This window comes from Heterodontus francisci, chromosome 33 (genome assembly GCF_036365525.1).
Source record: "Heterodontus francisci isolate sHetFra1 chromosome 33, sHetFra1.hap1, whole genome shotgun sequence".
NCBI classification, from domain to species: domain Eukaryota; kingdom Metazoa; phylum Chordata; class Chondrichthyes; order Heterodontiformes; family Heterodontidae; genus Heterodontus; species Heterodontus francisci.
Window position 1 is genome coordinate 59769729 of NC_090403.1, and position 17544 is coordinate 59787272.

At 47.6% G+C, this 17544-nt stretch overlaps 1 protein-coding gene across 1 annotated transcript in view; it reads right to left on the reverse strand.

Annotated features, from left to right (window-relative positions):
- Window positions 1-6846: 6846 nt before the first annotated feature.
- The window catches only part of mlx (MAX dimerization protein MLX), a 134409-nt gene continuing 123711 nt past the window's right edge, over window positions 6847-17544 (reverse strand). The window contains 2 exon segments of the mRNA XM_068013709.1: window positions 6847-7073; window positions 8983-9184. Of these exon segments, the coding sequence (XP_067869810.1) occupies window positions 7017-7073; window positions 8983-9184 (259 nt within the window). The 3' untranslated portion in view covers window positions 6847-7016.

The window sequence follows — 17544 nt, forward strand, 5'->3', positions numbered from 1 at the left end:
AGCAAAGCATATGGGATTTTGAGCTTCATAAATAGAGGTATTCAGTACAAAAGCAGGGAAGTTATGCTGAATCTTTATAACACTCTGGTTAGGCTACATCTAGAGTATTGTGTCCCATTCTGGTCACCACACTTTGGGAAGCATGTGAAGGTCCTTGAGAGGGTGCAGAGGAGATTTACCAGAATGGTTCCGGGGATGAGGGATTTAACTAGCAGGTTAGGTTGGCGAAGCTGGGGTTGTTCTCCTTTTGAAAGAGACTGAGGGAACATTTGATAGAGGTGTACAAGATTATGACAGATTTAGATAAGGTGACGAAGGGCGAACAGCATGTCAATGGTCGATCTCTCTGCTCGAAAGCCACACTGCCTCAGGGTAGACACGCTCGGCCAGCTTCTGGAGCCTGTTTAAAGCGACTCGAGCGAAGACTTTCCCCACTATGCTGAGCAGGGAGATTCCAAGGTACTTGTTGCAGTCACCGCGGTCACCTTTGTTTTAATAGAGGGTGATGATATTGGCATCGCGCATGTCCTGTGGTACTGCTCCCTCGTCCCAGCACAGGCAAAGCAGTTCGTAGAGTGCTTAGCATTCTTGATTATTTCAGGGGTAATGCCGTCCTTCCCAGGGGCTTTTCCGCTGGTTAGAGAATCAACGGCATCACTGAGTTCCGATTTTGTTGGCTGTACGTTCAGCTCATCCATGACTGGTAGAGGCTGGGCTGCATTGAGGGCAGTCTCAGTGACAACATTCTCCCTGGAGTACAGTTCTAGGTAGTGCTCAACCCAGCGGTCCATTTGCTTGCGTTGGTCAGTGATTGTGTCCCCTGATTTAGATTTGAGGGGGGCGATCTTCTTGATGGTTGGTCCAAAAGCTCTCTTAATGCCATCATACATTTCTCTGATGTTTCCGGTGTCTGAGGCCAGCTGAATATGACTGCATAGGTGTTGCCAGTAGTCATTTGCGCAGCGCCTGTCTGTTCTTTGTGCAGTGCTTCTGGCTGTTTTAAGTGCTACGGATGTTAACTCGCTGGGGGCTTTTTTGTAGTTCAGCAGTGCAATGCGCTTAGCGACTATGACAGGTTCCAGCTCTTCAAAATGAGATTTAAACCAGTCTGCATTCCGCTTCACACGTTTGCCATAGGTGATCATGGCTGACTGATCGATGGCGTCTCTGATGTGGGCCCACTTGGTCTTTGCATCCCCTGTGGGAGTGTTTTGAAGGGCTTTTTCAAGTGAATTTAGAAATTTTTGTAACAGCTGTGGATACGAAATTCTGCTCGTGTTGATGCGCGGGTGGCCCTTCTGCTTGGAGTGATTGCAGCTTCTTTGGTTTGCGTCTAACCTTGCTGCACAACAGGGAGTGGTCGGTGTCGCAGTCCGCACTGTGGAAGCTGCGTGTGATTTGAACACAGTTTAAGGAGGCTCGCCTTGTGACTATGAGGTCCAGCTGGTGCCAACGACGTGATCTTGGGTGCCTCCAAGAAACCTGGTGACAGGGTTTAGTGTGAAAGAACGAGTTGGTGATGCAGAGGTTATGATAGGTACACAACTCAAGCAGTCTCTGTCCATTCTCATTCATCCATCCTATGCCATAGCGCCCAAGGCAGGACGGCCATGAGTCATGGTCAGCCCCAACCCTGGCATTAAAGTCCCCCAGCAGGAACAGATGTTCGGGATTGGGGATGCTACTAATGATATTATGGAGTTCCTCGTAGAACTGGTTTTCATCTTCAGGTGGGGAGCAGCGTGTTGGAGCATAGATGCTGAGTAGGAGTACTGGACCAGAGGCGGTGAGCAGTCGGATGGACAGTATGCGTTCTGAGCCATTTGACGGTGGCTCTATCATGCTGAGCAAAGAGTTTCTGATGGCGAAGCCCACTCCATGCTTTCTTGGTTCTTCAGGATCCGTACCCTGCCAGAAGAAGGTGTAGTCTTGCTCTGTTAGAGATCCGCTCGCAGGGAGGCGTGTCTCCTGAAGTGCTGCAATGTCCACATTGAGTCTACTGAGCTCGTTGTTAATGATGGCGGTCTTCCGAGAATCGTTGATTTGTGTAAGGTCGTCCGACAGGCCAGGACACATAGTTCTGACATTCCAGCTTGCAAAACGAAGGGCTGGTACCTTCTTTCCTTTTTTTGTGCTGTTTGGTGTGGTGTTGCAGTCCGCTTTTCGGGCAATGACCCTGAGCTCCAAGCACCATTGAAGCAGGTGGACTGTAGCGGGACAGACAGAACCTATTGACCGGGGGCTGCCCGGTTTGAGGCGGGCAGTAGCTATCCAGTGAGGTGCGATGACCTCTCCCACCGACAAAGGCAGTCGTGGCGCCCAATCTCTATGCCAATTGAGCTGGACATATAATCCGTAACTGCTGCCTTCTGTGTTGTTTCGGTCGTTGTGAGGCGACTATGGAGTGACCTCTCCATGGCGCATGCCTGGGCGAATATATGGAGGTTGTGAGTTGCCCAAGCGTCAAAACCCCCCTCTCGGCCTTTCTGGTGGAGTCCAAAGGAGTGCAGAGCATGACGTTTGGCACCGGTATGGCTGCAGGAACTGCCGGAAACATGCCTAAGGTGACACATGGGGTTCCGCTCCGGATTTTCTGTTAGGGTTTCCTCCCTTAGCCTTGGACTCTCCCAAGACGCCAACAAGGCAGTGGGGTTGTTAGGGCCCCTGCTCAGGGATAGGTGGATGCCGGTGGGAGGAGAGGGAGCTGGGAAGGGGGCTGTAGAGGGGTGGGGGTTGCAGGGGAAGGGGGTGCTGGGAAGGGGTTGCAAGGGGTGGGGGGAGCAAAGGGGAAGCGGGGGGGGGTGCAGGTAATAAAACATTTCATCAGTTCCCACCATCGACGCCAGGAAAGCTCATCTGCGTCCTCCAGGAGGTGGGCGCCAGTACCAGCAGGAATTCGCCAACATTGCGCTGCAGATGCGCTACGAGCCGCACATCTCCCGCGGGCACTTTGAAGTTACAGGAGAAATGCCGCGAACAACAGATGCCCCTCTACGTTGCTTTCATAGATTTCAAAGCCTTTGACCTTGTCAGCTGACGTTGTCTCTTCAGACTACTAGCAAAGATCGGATGCCCACCAAAGCTACTGAGTATCATCACCTCATTCCATGACAATATGAAAGGCACAATTCAGCATAACGGCGCCTCATCAGACCCCTTTCCTATCCTGAGTGGCGTGAAACAGGGCTGTGTTCCCGCACCTACACTAGGTAGGATTTTCTTCTCCCTGCTGCTCTCACATGCGTTCAAGTCTTCAGAAGAAGGAATTTTCCTCCACACAAGATCAGGTGGCAGATTGTTCAACCTTGCCCGTCTAAGAGCGGAGACCAAAGTACGGAAAGTCCTCATCAGGGAACTCCTCTCTGCTGATGATGCTGCATTTGGGGCGGCACAGTGGCGCAGTGGTTAGCACCGCAGCCTCACAGCTCCAGGGACCCGGGTTCGATTCCGGGTACTGCCTGTGTGGAGTTTGCAAGTTCTCCCTGTGTCTGCGTGGGTTTTCTCCGGGTGCTCCGGTTTCCTCCCACAAGCCAAAAGACTTGCAGGTTGATAGGTTAATTGGCCATGATAAATTGTCACTAGTATAGATAGGTGGTAGGGAAATATAGGGACAGGTGGGGATGTTTGGTTGGAATATGGGATTAGTGTAGGATTAGTATAAATGGGTGGTTGATGTTCTGCACAGACTCGGTGGGCCGAAGGGCCTGTTTCAGTGCTGTATCTCTAATCTAATCTAAAAAATTAACATCTCACACTGAAGAGTGTCTGCAGAGTCTCATCGACAGGTTTGCGGCTGCCTGCAACGAATTTGGCCTAACCATCAGCCTCAAGAAAACAAACATCATGGGACAGGACGTCAGAAATGCTCCACCCATCAATATCGGCGACCACGGTCTGGAAGTGGTTCAAGAGTTCACATACCTAGGCTCAACTATCACCAGTAACCCATCTCTCGATGTAGAAATCAACAAGTGCACGGGAAAGGCTTCCACTGCTATGTCCAGACTGGCCAAGAGAGTGTGGGAAAATGGCGCACTGACACGGAACACAAAAGTCCGAGCGTTTCAAGCCTGTGTCCTCAGTACCTTGCTCTATGGCAGCAAGGCCTGGACAACGTATGTCAGCCAAGAGCGACGTCTCAATTCATTCCATCTTCGCTGCCTCCGGAGAATCCTTGGCATCAGGTGGCAGAACCGCATCTCCAACACAGTAGTCCTCGAGGCGGCCAACATCCCCAGCTTATTCACACTACTGAGTCAGCAGCGCTTGAGATGGCTTGGCCATGTGAGCCGCATGGAAGATGGCAGGATCCCCAAGGACACATTGTACAGCGAGCTCACCACTGTTATCAGACCTACCGGCTGTCCATGTCTCCGCTTTAAAGACGTCTGCAAACGCGACATGAAGTCCTGTAACATTGATCACAAGTCGTGGGAGTCAGTTGCCAGCGATCGCCAGAGCTGGCGGGCAGCCATAAAGGCGGGGCTAAAGTGTGGCGAGTCGAAGAGACTTAGCAGTTGTCAGGAAAAAAGACAGAAGCGCAAGGGAAGAGCCAACTGTGTAACAGCCCCGACAACCAATTTTTTCTGCAGCACCTGTGGAAGAGTCTGTCACTCTGGTATTGGCCTTTCTTGCCACTCCAGGCGCTGCTCTACAAACCACTGACCACCTCCAGGCGCTTACCCATTGTCTCCCGAGACAAGCAGGCCAAAGAAGAAGATGATGATAAGGTAGACACAAAGAAAAATGTTCCCATCAGCTGATGGTACCAGGACGAGGGGGACACAAAATTAAGGTCTTTAGGCAAGTGATGCAGGGGAATGTGAGGAGGAAATTTTTTTATGCAGCAAGTGATAATGACTTGAATCGTGCTGTCTGCATGGATGTTGGAAGTGGAGATGATGAATGATTTTGAAAGGAAATTGGATGGGCACTTGATGGAAATAAACTTGCAGGGCTATGAGTATAGAGCAGGGTAATGGGACTGATTGGATTGCTCTACAAAGAGCCGCCCTCTGTGCCATAATGACTCTAAGGCTCCCAAACATCCAGAGGCAAATAAGCAAGATGGAATGTGCAACTGTGCAAAGATTGGGGAGACTGGTTCAGTTTAACTTTAACTTTTCTAAACTTCCTGTTATCTACTCTGAATTGATCTTTGGCAGGCCAACAAAACAGGATATGAGCCCATTAAAAATCTGCAGTAGTGGGGCACCATATTAACCTAAAAGATATACTTGTCTTAGAGGGGATGCAACAAAGGTTCACGAGGTGAGGTGAGTTGAGAGTGACTGCCCTTGACATCAAGGCAGCATTTGCCTGAGTATGGCATCAAGGAGCCCTAGCAAAACTAAGGTCAATGGGAATCAGGGGGAAAACCCTCTGCTGGCTGGAATCATACCTAGCGTAAAGGAAGATGGTTGTGGTTGTTGGAGGTCAATCATCTGAGCTCCAGGACATCACTGCAGGAGTTCCTCAGGGTAGTGTCCTCGGCCCAACCATCTTCAGCTGCTTCATCAATGACCTTCCTTCAATCGTAAGGTCAGAAGTGGGGATGTTCGCTGATGGTCAGCACCATTCATGACTCCTCAGATACTGAAGCAGTCCGTGTAGAAATGCAGCAAGACTGGACAATATGCAGGCTTGGGCTGATAAGTAGCAAGTAACATTCGCACTACACAAGTGCCAGGCAATGACCATCTCCAACAAGAGAGAATCTAACCATCTCTCCTTGATATTCAATGGCATTACCATCGCTGAATCCCCCACTATCAACATCCTAGGGGCTACTATTGACCAGAAACTGAACTGGAGTAGCCATATAAATACCGTGGCTACAAGAGCAGGTCAGAGGCTAGGAATCCTGCAGCGAGTAACCCACCTCCTGACTCCCCAAAGCCTGTCCACCATCTACAAGGCACAAGTCAAAAGTGTGATGGAATACTCTCCACTTGCCTGGATGGATGCAGCTCCAACAACACTCAAGAAGCTCGACACCATCCAGGACAAAGCAGCCCGCTTGATTGGCACCCTATCTACAAACATTCAGTCCCTCCACCACTGACGCACAGTGGCAGCAGTGTGTACTATCTACAAGATGCACGACAGCAATTCACCAAGGCTCCTTAGACAGCACCTTCCAAACCCGCAACCTCTACCAACTAGAAGGATAAGGGCAGCAAATGCATGGGAACACCATCACCTGCAAGTTCCCCTCCAAGTCACACACCATCCTGACTTGGAACTATTTCGCTGTTCCTTCACTGTCGCTGGGTCAAAATCCTGGAACTCCCTTCCTAACAGCACTGTGGGTGTACCTACCCCACATGGACAGCAGCGGTTCAAGAAGGCAGCTCACCACCACCTTCTCAAGGGCAATTAGGGATGGGCAATAAATGCTGGCCAGGCCAGTGACTCCCACATCCCATGAATGAAAAAAAAAAGACTTATTCCTGGAAGGAGAGGGTTGTTCTCTTGAGTAGAGATCAAGTAGAATGGGCACATACTCTCTGAAGTTCAGAGGAATGAGAGGTGATCTCATTGAAAGGTAAGATTCTGAGAGGGCTTTATAGTGTAAATGCTGAGAGACTCTTTCCCCTGGATGAAGAGATGAACTAGGGGGCATAGTCTCAGGATTAGGGGACAACCCTTTTGGACTGTGGATGCTCTGTCGAGTATTCAAGGGTGAGATTGCTAGATTTTTGGACTTGAAGGGAATCAAGGTATATGGGGATCAAGCGAGAAAGTGGAGTTGAGGTCAAGGATCAGCCTTGATCTTATTAAATGGCAGAGCAGGCTTGAGGGGCTGTATGACCTACTATTATGAACCTTTTCAAAGCACCAAAATTATAAACAATCCAATTTTTAATTAGAATAAAAAAGTGCAACAAATTCTTTAAGCCATTTTCTTCAATATTAATATTTCTGCTGATATCAGAGAGTTCATGTAACATTTTCAGAAATTCCCAGCATACAAATCTGCTCATAGTCCTGTAATGCTAAACCATCCTGACAACTCAATGTAGCTGACTGTTTAACTGCTGCAGAACACCAACCACGATCTCTCGCAGAGTCTGAAACAAGAGAGACAACAACAAATGTTACACATTTTACATCACAATTAAAGATCACCCAGGCTAGTTCTGATCCCACACCATTGAATCGACTTAGTAAAATGCACCGATCCAAAATAAATATCTAATGCAGGAAGTCAAACAAATTTTTTTCCCAAATTGCAGCACGTGAAACAGAAAAGACTGGTTCTGGGTTCAGGTGGAGCTTCACAGGGTGGACATGATCACTTAACCAAAACCAAATAAAAAGTCACAAGTGTGTTACATCATTGTTTCTTCTGAATCAGCTCTAAGTGTCTGTGCATTTCTCCCACTTAGCTGTGTCTCATATCAGGTTATTAAGGTTGCAATTTTTATCGGCAGCAAAACAAACTTAGTGCCATGCTTGCGCGCACATACACACACAAAACAAATACATATAGAACAGCAGCGACTAGATAGCAAACCAGAGCTGCAAACTGAGCTGATTTTTTTTCTCTCTCGTCTGTGGGCAATGAGGGTAATTGTAGTTTCCTCACTGAGATCAGCTAATGTAGCACAGACCAGGAATTAAACCTGAGAGTTTTTTGCTCTGCCCTGGGTCAGCTACCTATTGAGGTACTGATGGGTAGGGAAACACAACTCACCGCGGTGATGGTTGATAATTTACTTGGATGGGATTTAAACCACTGATGCGATTGGAGATATTTTAACAGAAAAGAGGTTGCTTTTCTAAAATATATTTCCCCCCTCAGCTCCTGGGCAGAAGTGGCCAAGTGTGAATCATGTCACTCACTGTCGAAATCTGCTTTTAGATTTCCCTAGCCAGCATACCTAATGACCAACTGGGGATTAGAAGTGTACTACACATTATGGGCTGTTGCTAGGTCCCCATTTTATGGCTACGTTTACTGGCAACACTGGTGCAAATGAAGGAGAAGCTTATTCTCACCACCAAGAGATGGAAGGACAACACATGCCAAACACTTTACTGGAATGTGTAGCTTTATCCAATCATTGTCAGGCAGCCTACAGAGTAAAGACAATCCACAGTACTAACGGAACACACTGCGCTATCACAAGAAATTTTAAAGAATGTAAAGCACTAACACTCCAGAGTTCCAAGAACACACAGCAACACTCCGGAATTCAGAGAGCTCAAAGCACAAACACTCGAGTTCTGAGATCGCACAACGCTCAGACACTGGAGTTCAGAGAATGTACAGTGTAAACACTCTGGAGATCAGTGAACACACAGCACCTAGACTGGAATTCAGAGAACACCTATGCTAACACTACGGAGTTTGTGAATGCACAGGACTAACATTCTAGAGTTCAGAGAACGCATGGTGCTCAGACACAACCAATTTCAGAGAACACATTGTGGTAACACTTGAGTTCTGAGAAAGTATGGCAATAAGACTCCAGAAATCTTAGAACTCACGCACAGCACTAACATTCCGGAGTTCCGAGAATGCACAGCAGTAACACTCTGGAGCTCTGAGAAGGCAGAGCACTTTCACTCGGGTTCCGGGAATGCATGGCTCTAACACAACCAATTTCAGAGAACGCAGAGCACTAACACTCCAGAGTTCAAAGAACATACAGCATTAACATTTTGGAGCTCCGAGAACGCACAGCACTCAAATTCGGAGAACGCACAGGGCTAACTTCCTGGAGTTCAGCAAACCCACAGTGCTAAGGCTGGAGTTCAGCAAATGCACTGTCCAAGAGCTAATAATGCAGGTGTTAACTTACAGTGTTAACACACAAATGACCATAAAAAGCATCTGCTCTTCATGGGCTCAACTGAGCTCTTCTCAGACGCTGTTCAATCATGACTAAAATTTACATATCAACCATCAGCCATAAAGAAAACTGCTGATTTGTTGCCAGTCCTTTGTGCTCGTGGATTGTGCTGGACTCTGACCTGTGGTTTGCAGTGTTCCTCGATCCAGCTGAAAACACAGGCTGACAACTCCTGGAAACTGGTCACAGAGATGCAGGCATTGAATGTCTGAAACAGGGAGTCCATGATGCTCTGAAATATACTGAACTTGATCTGGTCAGTCACCTGATCCTTGCCTTGGTGAGGATTATTCCAATGGGCTTTGACAATCGCTTCATAATTCCTGAAAATAGAAAATTATTTGCAGTTTAATTTGTAATTATTTGCACTCACCTGGTTCCATTCTTAGCTATCTAATCATAACCAGAGAATCACCTGCAATGCCTTCTCTTCCTGCTCCCGCACCATTACCTCTGGTGTTCCCCAAGGATCCATCCTTGGCCCCCTCCTATTTCCCATCTACATGCTTCCCCATGGCAACATCATTTAAAAACATGCCAGTTTCCACATGTATGCTGACACCACCCAGTTCTACCTCACCACCAGCTCTCTCAAGTTCAAAGATAGGCAAAGTTTTCAAATTTTACTGTGCCTCTTCTAACAGTCGACTCCTCAAACAAGTTTGCCACTGCTTGGCAGCAGACAGTCTGGGACTCCCACTGCACAGACCTTAAAATTGGACTGCAATACCAATGACATCCTTTGAATCTTAAGTAGGCACCTGCCTGCTTTTAACAGGTGCCTTGTCCACAGCCTGAATCGGGAACCACAAAAATTACCAGCGAATTTAAACCTGGATTGAGTTGCAGAATTGGAGAAAACAAGTAGGAGAGCAAAAGAAATCTGGTAATTCCCAACTCATTGCTTCTAATGTAAATTCAGTGTTCTTTGAGGTGAGATGTGTCTCTGTTGTGGAAAGGATGCTTTCCATTTAGGAAGTCTCAGGGCAGATGAAGCACGGGTTAGATACAGAATAAAGCTCCCTCTCCACTGTCCCATCAAACACTCCCAAGGCAGGTACAGCACAGGTTAAATAGAATATTCCACAAAAACAATTAGCAAAAATGAAAGGGCACGGAATTGTTCGTAACCTTGTGACACTGGTTGGCAAATGGTTGGGAGGTGGGAGGCAGAGAGTGGAGGTAAAGGGAATGTTCTCCAATTTGGTGGGATGTGATTGGAAGTAAGTAGCATGGAGTCCAGCTTGACGGAGTAATGCTTCAACAGAGCACCTAACTCTGGGAATTTGGTGAGTGAGGGAATTCGACGCAGTGAGAGAAGAGGTGCTGTTCTGGTTTTTTACAAAACAAGTGAGGGAGCAGGAGACAGAGAGACCTGAAAGATGAATTCTAGAGGCATTAATTAGGTGAGTAGGGAGACATTTATCTATATTACGAAGAGACTGAATGCCAAGAAGCGGTGGAAACATGAGTGCAACTGAGGAGTTAAAGCCTGAGAGAGTGCCTCTGGTGAAATATCTGACACCAAAAGCAACATCTGCAAAACAGCTAAAGTGATGTCCCAACCAGGGAAGGAGTCGACTGGTGAGTAACTGGTAAGTGTTTCCAGATAATAGTCTAGAAAGTAAAGGCATGGCAGGAACCTCAACCCCGTGGAATACACACTCTGAGCCATGTGGGAAATCCTGGACGCTTCTCGTGGCCTGGACAACCACATGTGCAGGAAGTATCGCCAGCTTGAGCTCTGGGTTTCGGACCATGAGCGGTGGCTGGAGTCACTACGGGGCATCTGGGAGGCCGAGAGCTTCATGGATAGCACGTTTCTGGAGGTGGTCACCTCGAAGCTTAAAAATGTGCAGGCAGAGAGGGAATGAGTGACCACCAGAAGGAGAAGGAGGATCAAGCAGGAGGGTAGGGATCCCATGAGTGCATCGCACTCTCCAACCGGTATTCAGTTCTGAATACTCATGAGAGTGATGGTTCCTCTGGGGAGTGCAGGCAGAGCCAAGTCCATGGCACCATGGGTGGCTCAGCTGCACTGTGGGGAGGAAGAAGAGTAGAAGAGCAATAGTGGTAGTGGATTCAATAATGAGGGGAACTGACAGGCGCTTCTGCAGCAGCAGATGTGACTCCAGGATGGTATGTTGCCTCCCTGGTGCCAGGATCAAGGATGTCACTGAGCAGCTGCAGGAAATGCTGAGGGGGGAGGGTGAACAGCCAGAGGTCATGGTCCGAATTTTAGGGAGCTAGGTGAGAGATTGAAAAGCAGGACCGACAAGGTAGTAATCTCCGGATTATTCCCTGTGCCACATGCTAGTGAGCACAGAAATAGGAAGTGACAGCTCATGAATACATGGCTGGAGAGATGGTGCAGGAGGGAAGGTGTCATGCAGGCCCCCACATGCCAAGACTGAGGCACACATTATTTCGCCACATGAACATTAAAACTTAAAATTGTGGCTGGGAAGAAAAGAGGGCCTATCGCAAGGAATGGCCAAGGCCCTGACTGGAAAGACATTTGCATGTTAGCAGACAGTGTTGGAACAATGGACCCAGTCCTTGCTTCCCTAATACACAGAAGTAGTGATCAGACCAGTTTTAGTCACATGACTAACTGACTGTTGGGAGTTTTTTTGAATTTGAACTTGCTGAAAGAAACTCAGAAAGCTGTTTGCTCCTGGACTGAAAAGACCTCTCTCCTGTCTGCTCTCATCTCATTCTCACCAGCTTCGGAAACCATTAAAGACACGTAAACTCAAAGAGAGAAAAGTCTCCTATGTGAACAAGGTTTAAGAAGAATACTGGGCCCCAACGAAAAGTAAGAGCTGTCTACAATCAAAGATTCTACGGTGAACTGGAAACACAGAAACAATAACAAGAAACCCCATTCAGAGATTGCCTCAAACTTCTCTATTTTTCTTGTGCTCTTTTCTGGCCCTATTTGCATGCGTGTATCACGTGTGCATGCTAGCGTGGGCGCGTTGCATATCCGTAGGCATTAACCGAATTATAGTTTGAGTTTTTTGAAAAAGCCCTTCAAAACACTCCTACAGGGGATGCAGAGACCCAGTGGGCCCACATCAGAGATGCCATCTATGACTCAGCAATGACCACCTATGGCAAATGTGTGAAGCAGAATGCAGACTGGTTTCAATCTCACTTTGAAGAGCTGGAACTTGTCATAGCCGCTAAGCGCATTGCACTGCTGAACTACAAGAAAGCCCACAGTGAGTTAACATCCGTAGCACTCAAAGCAGCCAGAAGCGCTGCGCAAATGACTACAGGCAACACCTATGCAGTCATATTCAGCTGGCCTCTGACACCGGAAATCAGAGGAATGTATGATGGCATTAAGAGAGCTTTTGGGCCAACCATCAAGAAGATCGCCCCCCTCAAATCTAAATCAGGGGACACAATCACTGACCAACGCAAGCAAATGGACCGCTGGGTTGAGCACTACCTGGAACTGTACTCCAGGGAAAATGTTGTCAGAGACCACCCTCAATGCAGCCCAGTCTCTGCCAGTCATGGATGAGCTGGACGTACAGCCATCAAAATCGGAACTCAGTGATGCTACTGATTCTCTAGCCAGCGGAAAAGCCCCTGGGACGGATGGCATTACCCCTGAAATAATCAAGAGTGCCAAGCCTGCTATACTTTCAGTACCGTATGAATTGCTTTGCCTGTGCTGGGATGAGGGAGCAGTACCACTGGACATGCACGACCGCGGTGACTGCAACAACTACCGTGGAATCTCCCTGCTCAGCATAGTGGGCAAAGTCTTCGATCGAGTCGCTTTAAACAGGCTCCAGAAGCTGGCTGAGCGTGTCTACCCTGAGGCACAGTGTGGCTTTCAAGCAGAGAGATCCACCATTGACATGCTGGTCTCCCTTCGCCAGCTACAGGAGAAATGCCGTGAACAACAGATGCCCCTCTACATTGCTTTCATTGATCTCACCAAAGCCTTTGACCTCGTCAGCAGACGTGGTCTCTTCAGACTACTAGAAAAGATCGGATGTCCACCAAAGCTACTAAGTATCATCACCTCATTCCATGACAATATGAAAGGCACAATTCAGCATAGTGGTGCCTCATCAGACCTCTTTCCTATCCTGAATGGCGTGAAACAGGGTTGTGTTCTCGCACCTACACTGTTTGGGATCTTCTTCTCCCTGCTGCTCTCACATGCGTTCAACTCTTCAGAAGAAGGAATTTTCCTCCACACAAGATCAGGTGGCAGGTTGTTCAATCTTGCCCGTCTAAGAGCGAAGACCAAAGTACGGAAAGTCCTCATCAGGGAACTCCTCTTGGCTGACGATGCTGCATTAACATCTCACACTGAAGAGTGTCTGCAGAGACTCATCGACAGGATTGCGGCTGCCTGCAACGAATTTGGCCTAACCATCAGCCTCAAGAAAACAAACATCATGGGACAGGATGTCAGAAATGCTCCATCCATCAATATCGGCGACCACGCTCTGGAAGTAGTTCAAGAATTCACCTACCTAGACTCAACTATCACCAGTAATCCATCTCTCGATGCAGAAATCAACAAGCGCAGGGGAAAGGCTTCCACTGCTATGTCCAGACTGGCCAAGAGAGTGTGGGAAAATGGTGCACTAACACGGAACACAAAAGTCCGAGCATTTCAAGCCTGTGTCCTCAGTACCTTGCTCTCCGGCAGCGAGGCCTGGACACCGTATGTCAGCCAAGAGCGACGTCTCAATTCATTCCATCTTCGCTGCCTCCGGAGAATCCTTGACATCAGGTGGCAGGACCATATCTCCAACACAGAAGTCCTCGAGGTGGCCAACATCCCCAGCATATACACCCTACTGAGCCAGCGGCGCTTGAGATGGCTTGGCCATGTGAGCCGCATGGAAGATGGCAGGATCCCCAAGGACACATTGTACAGCGAGCTTGCCACTGGGGTCAGACCCACTGGCCGTCCATGTCTCCGTTTTAAAGCCTTCTGCAAACGCGACATAAGGTCCTGTGACATTGATCACAAGTCGTGGGAGTCAGTTGCCAGTGATCGCCAGAGCTGGTGGGCAGCCATAAAGGTGGGGCTAAAGTGTGGCGAGTCGAAGAGACTTAGCAGTTGGCAGGAAAAAAGACAGAAGCGCAAGGGGAGTGCCAACTGTGTAACAGCCCCAACAACTAATTTTATCTGTAGCACCTGTGGAAGAGTCTGTCACTCTAGAATTGGCCTTTATAGCCACTCCAGGTGCTGCTTCACAAACCACTGACCACCTCCAGGCGCGTATCCATTGTCTCTCGAGACAAGGAGGCCAAAGAAGAAGAAGAAGAGCCGAATTATAGTTTGAGTTTTAATAAATTTCACTTTTCTTCTTTAAACCTAAGAAAACCTGGAGTGCTCATTTCTTTGCCTTATAATTGGAAAGTGGTGAACAAGATTCACCAAAGGGGGAGCTCAAAACACACTGTGTTTAAAAATAAAACCCTGTTACAATAAGACCAGGTGAAGACAGTAAAAGACACCTAGTTACCTTTCTCACCTGGTCGTAACAGAAGGCTTTAGATGGGACTGCTTCTGGGTGGGGCAGAGGGGTGGGTGGAGGTGGGGGGGGGGGGGGTGTGGGGCGGTGGTGGTAGGATCTGTACAAGCCAGACAGGTTGCACCTCAACAGGGCCAAGACAAATCTCCTTGCAGGGGTTTTGCTAGTGCTGTTGGGGAGGGTTTAAACTAGCTTGGCAGGAGGAGGGGAACCTGAGAGTAGATTCAGAAGGAAGAGAAGAAAATTTAGAAATGGAAAGCAAAAAATTAGCATATTTGGAAGGCAGAGGAAGCAAAGGTTAGAAAATAGACAAGAAGGGAGTTTGGCAGTGTTAAATGGTATAAATGGTGTTGGCTTTCATTAACAGGGGGATTGAGTTTAAGAGCCGCGAGGTTATGCTGCAGCTCTATAAGGCCCTGGTTCGACCACACTTGGAATATTGTGTTCTGTTCTGGTCGCCTCATTATAGGAAGGATGTGGAAGCTTTGGAGAGGGTGCAGAGGAGATTTACCAGGATGCTGCCTGGACTGGAGGGCATGTCTTACGAAGAAAGATTGAGGGAGCAAGGGCTTTTCTCATTGGAGCAAAGAAGGATGAGAGGTGACTTGATAGAGGGGTACAAGATGATGAGAGGCATAGATAGAGTGGATAGTCAGTGGATAGAGACTTTTTCCCAGGGTGGAAAGGGCTATCACCAGGGGACATAATTTTAGGGTGATTGGAGGAAGGTTTTGGGGAGATGTCAGAGGTATGTTCTTTACACAGAGAGTGGTGGGTGCGTGGAATGCGCTGCCAGCGGTGGTAGTAGAAGCAGATACATTAGGGGCATTTAAGCAACTCTTGGATAGGTACATGGATGATAGTAGAATGAAGGGTAGGTAGTTACTTATATCTTAGAGTAGGTTAAAGGTCCGGCACAACATCATGGGCCGAAGGGCCTGTACTGTGCTGTACTGTTCTATGTTCTATAAACCTCAATGCAAGAAGTCTTGGCAATAAAGCAGTTGAGGCGTCACCACTGACAAGAAACTTAACTGGGCCTACCATATCAATGCCATGCTTTTTTAAAATTCGTTTGTGGGATGTGGGTATCTCTGGCTAGACCAGCAATAATTGCCCATCCCTAATTGCCCTTCAACTGAGCGGTTTGCTCGGCCATTTCAGAGGGCATTTTAAGAGTCAACCACATTGCTGTGGGTCTGAAGTCACATGTAGGCCAGACCAGGTAAGGACAGCAGATTTCCTTCCCTAAAGGACATTAGTGAACTAGATGGGTTTTTACAACAATCAACAATGGTTTCATGGTTATCATTAGATTAGCTTTGTAATTCCAGATTTATTAATTGAATTCAAATTTCACCATCTGCCATAGTGGGATTCAAACCCATGTTCCCAGAGAATTAGCCTGGGCTCTGGATTACTAGTCCAGTGACATTACCACTATGCCACCGCCTCCCCTCATACAGCAGGGCAGAGGCTGGGTACTCCGTGATGAATGGCTCATCTTCTGACCCTTGCTTAGGTTCTAGAACAGTTCCCAAGGATTGGAAGGTAGCAAACATAATCCCACTGTATAGAGTCATAGGGGCAGAGAAGGAGACCATCCGGTCCATTGAGACCATGCAGGGCAGGTTCTCTGTAGAGCAATCCAGTCAGAGCCATTCCCTTTCTATCCCCCATAGCCCTGCAAATTTATTTCCTTCAAGTGCCTATCCAATTTCCTTTTGAAATCATTTGTCGTCTCCACTTCTACCACCCTTGTAGGCAGCGAGTTCCAGGTCATTACCACTTGTTGCATAAAAATGTTCTTCCTCACATCCCCCCTGCATCTCTTGCCCAAAACCTTAAATTTGTGTCCGCTCGTCCTTGTTACCATCAGCTAATATGAACAGCTTTTCTTTGTCTACCTATCGAGTGAGCAAGAGTATGGCAAATGGAATACAATATAGGGCAGTGTGAAGTTATCTACTTTGGTAGGAAAAATTTAAAAGCAGCATTTTTTTTGATGGGGAGAGACTGGGAAACATTTGCATTCAAGTAGGCTGGGTATCCTTGTGCATGAATCATGGAAAGTTAACATGCAGGTACAGCAAGCAATTAGGAAGGGAAATGGTGCGTTAGCTTTTGTTAGAAAGGAAATGGAGTATAAAAGTAAAGAAATCTTACTACAATTATACAGGGCATTGGTGAGGCCACACCTGGAGTAGTGTGGTCTCTTTACCTAAAAGGGGTACAATAAAGGTTCAATAGACTGGATCCTGGGGTGAGGAGATTGTCTTATGAGGAAAGATTGAGCAGACTAGGCTTAGACTAGACATGATGGGCCAAGTGGCCTCTTTCTGTGCCTTAAACTTTCTATGATTCTATATTCCCTGGTGTTTAGGAGAATGAGAGGTGATCTTATTGAAACATAAAAGATTCTGAGGGAGCTTGACAGGGTAGATGCTGAAAGGATATTTCCCTCGTTGGGTAATCTAGAACTAGGGGACATAGTTTCAGAATAGTTGATGAATCAGTACTCCTCCACGTTGAACACCACTTGGAAGAACCTATCTGCTAGACTGGGCCTGCAGCAGGTGGTGAGGGAACAAGTGGGAAAACCTACTAGACCTTGTCCTCACCAATCTACCTGTTGCAGATGCATCTATCCACGACAGTAATGGTAGGAGTGAACGCCGCGCAATCCACTGGTTAGACTCGTATCTAGCACAAAGGAAGATGGTTGTGGTTGTTGCAGGCCAATCACCTTAGCCCCAGGACATCGCTGCATGAGTTCCTCAGAGTAGTGTCCTGGGCCCAACCATCTTTAGCTGCTTCAATGACCTTTCCTCCATCAAAAGGTCAGAAGTGGGATGTTTGCTGATAAGTATAGGATGTTCAGTAGCATTAGGATTCCTCAGATACTGAAGCAGTCTGTATCCATATGCAGCAAGACCTGGGCAACATTCAGGCTTCCGCTGATAAGTGGCAAGTAACACTTGTGCCACACAAGTGCCAGGCAATAACAATCTCCAAGAAGAGAGAATCTAACCATCTCCACATGACATTCAATGGTATTACCATCATTGAATGTCCCACCAACAACATCCTGGGGGGGTACCATTGACCAGAAACTGAACTGGACCAGCCACATAAATACTGTGGCTACAAGAACAGGTCAGAGA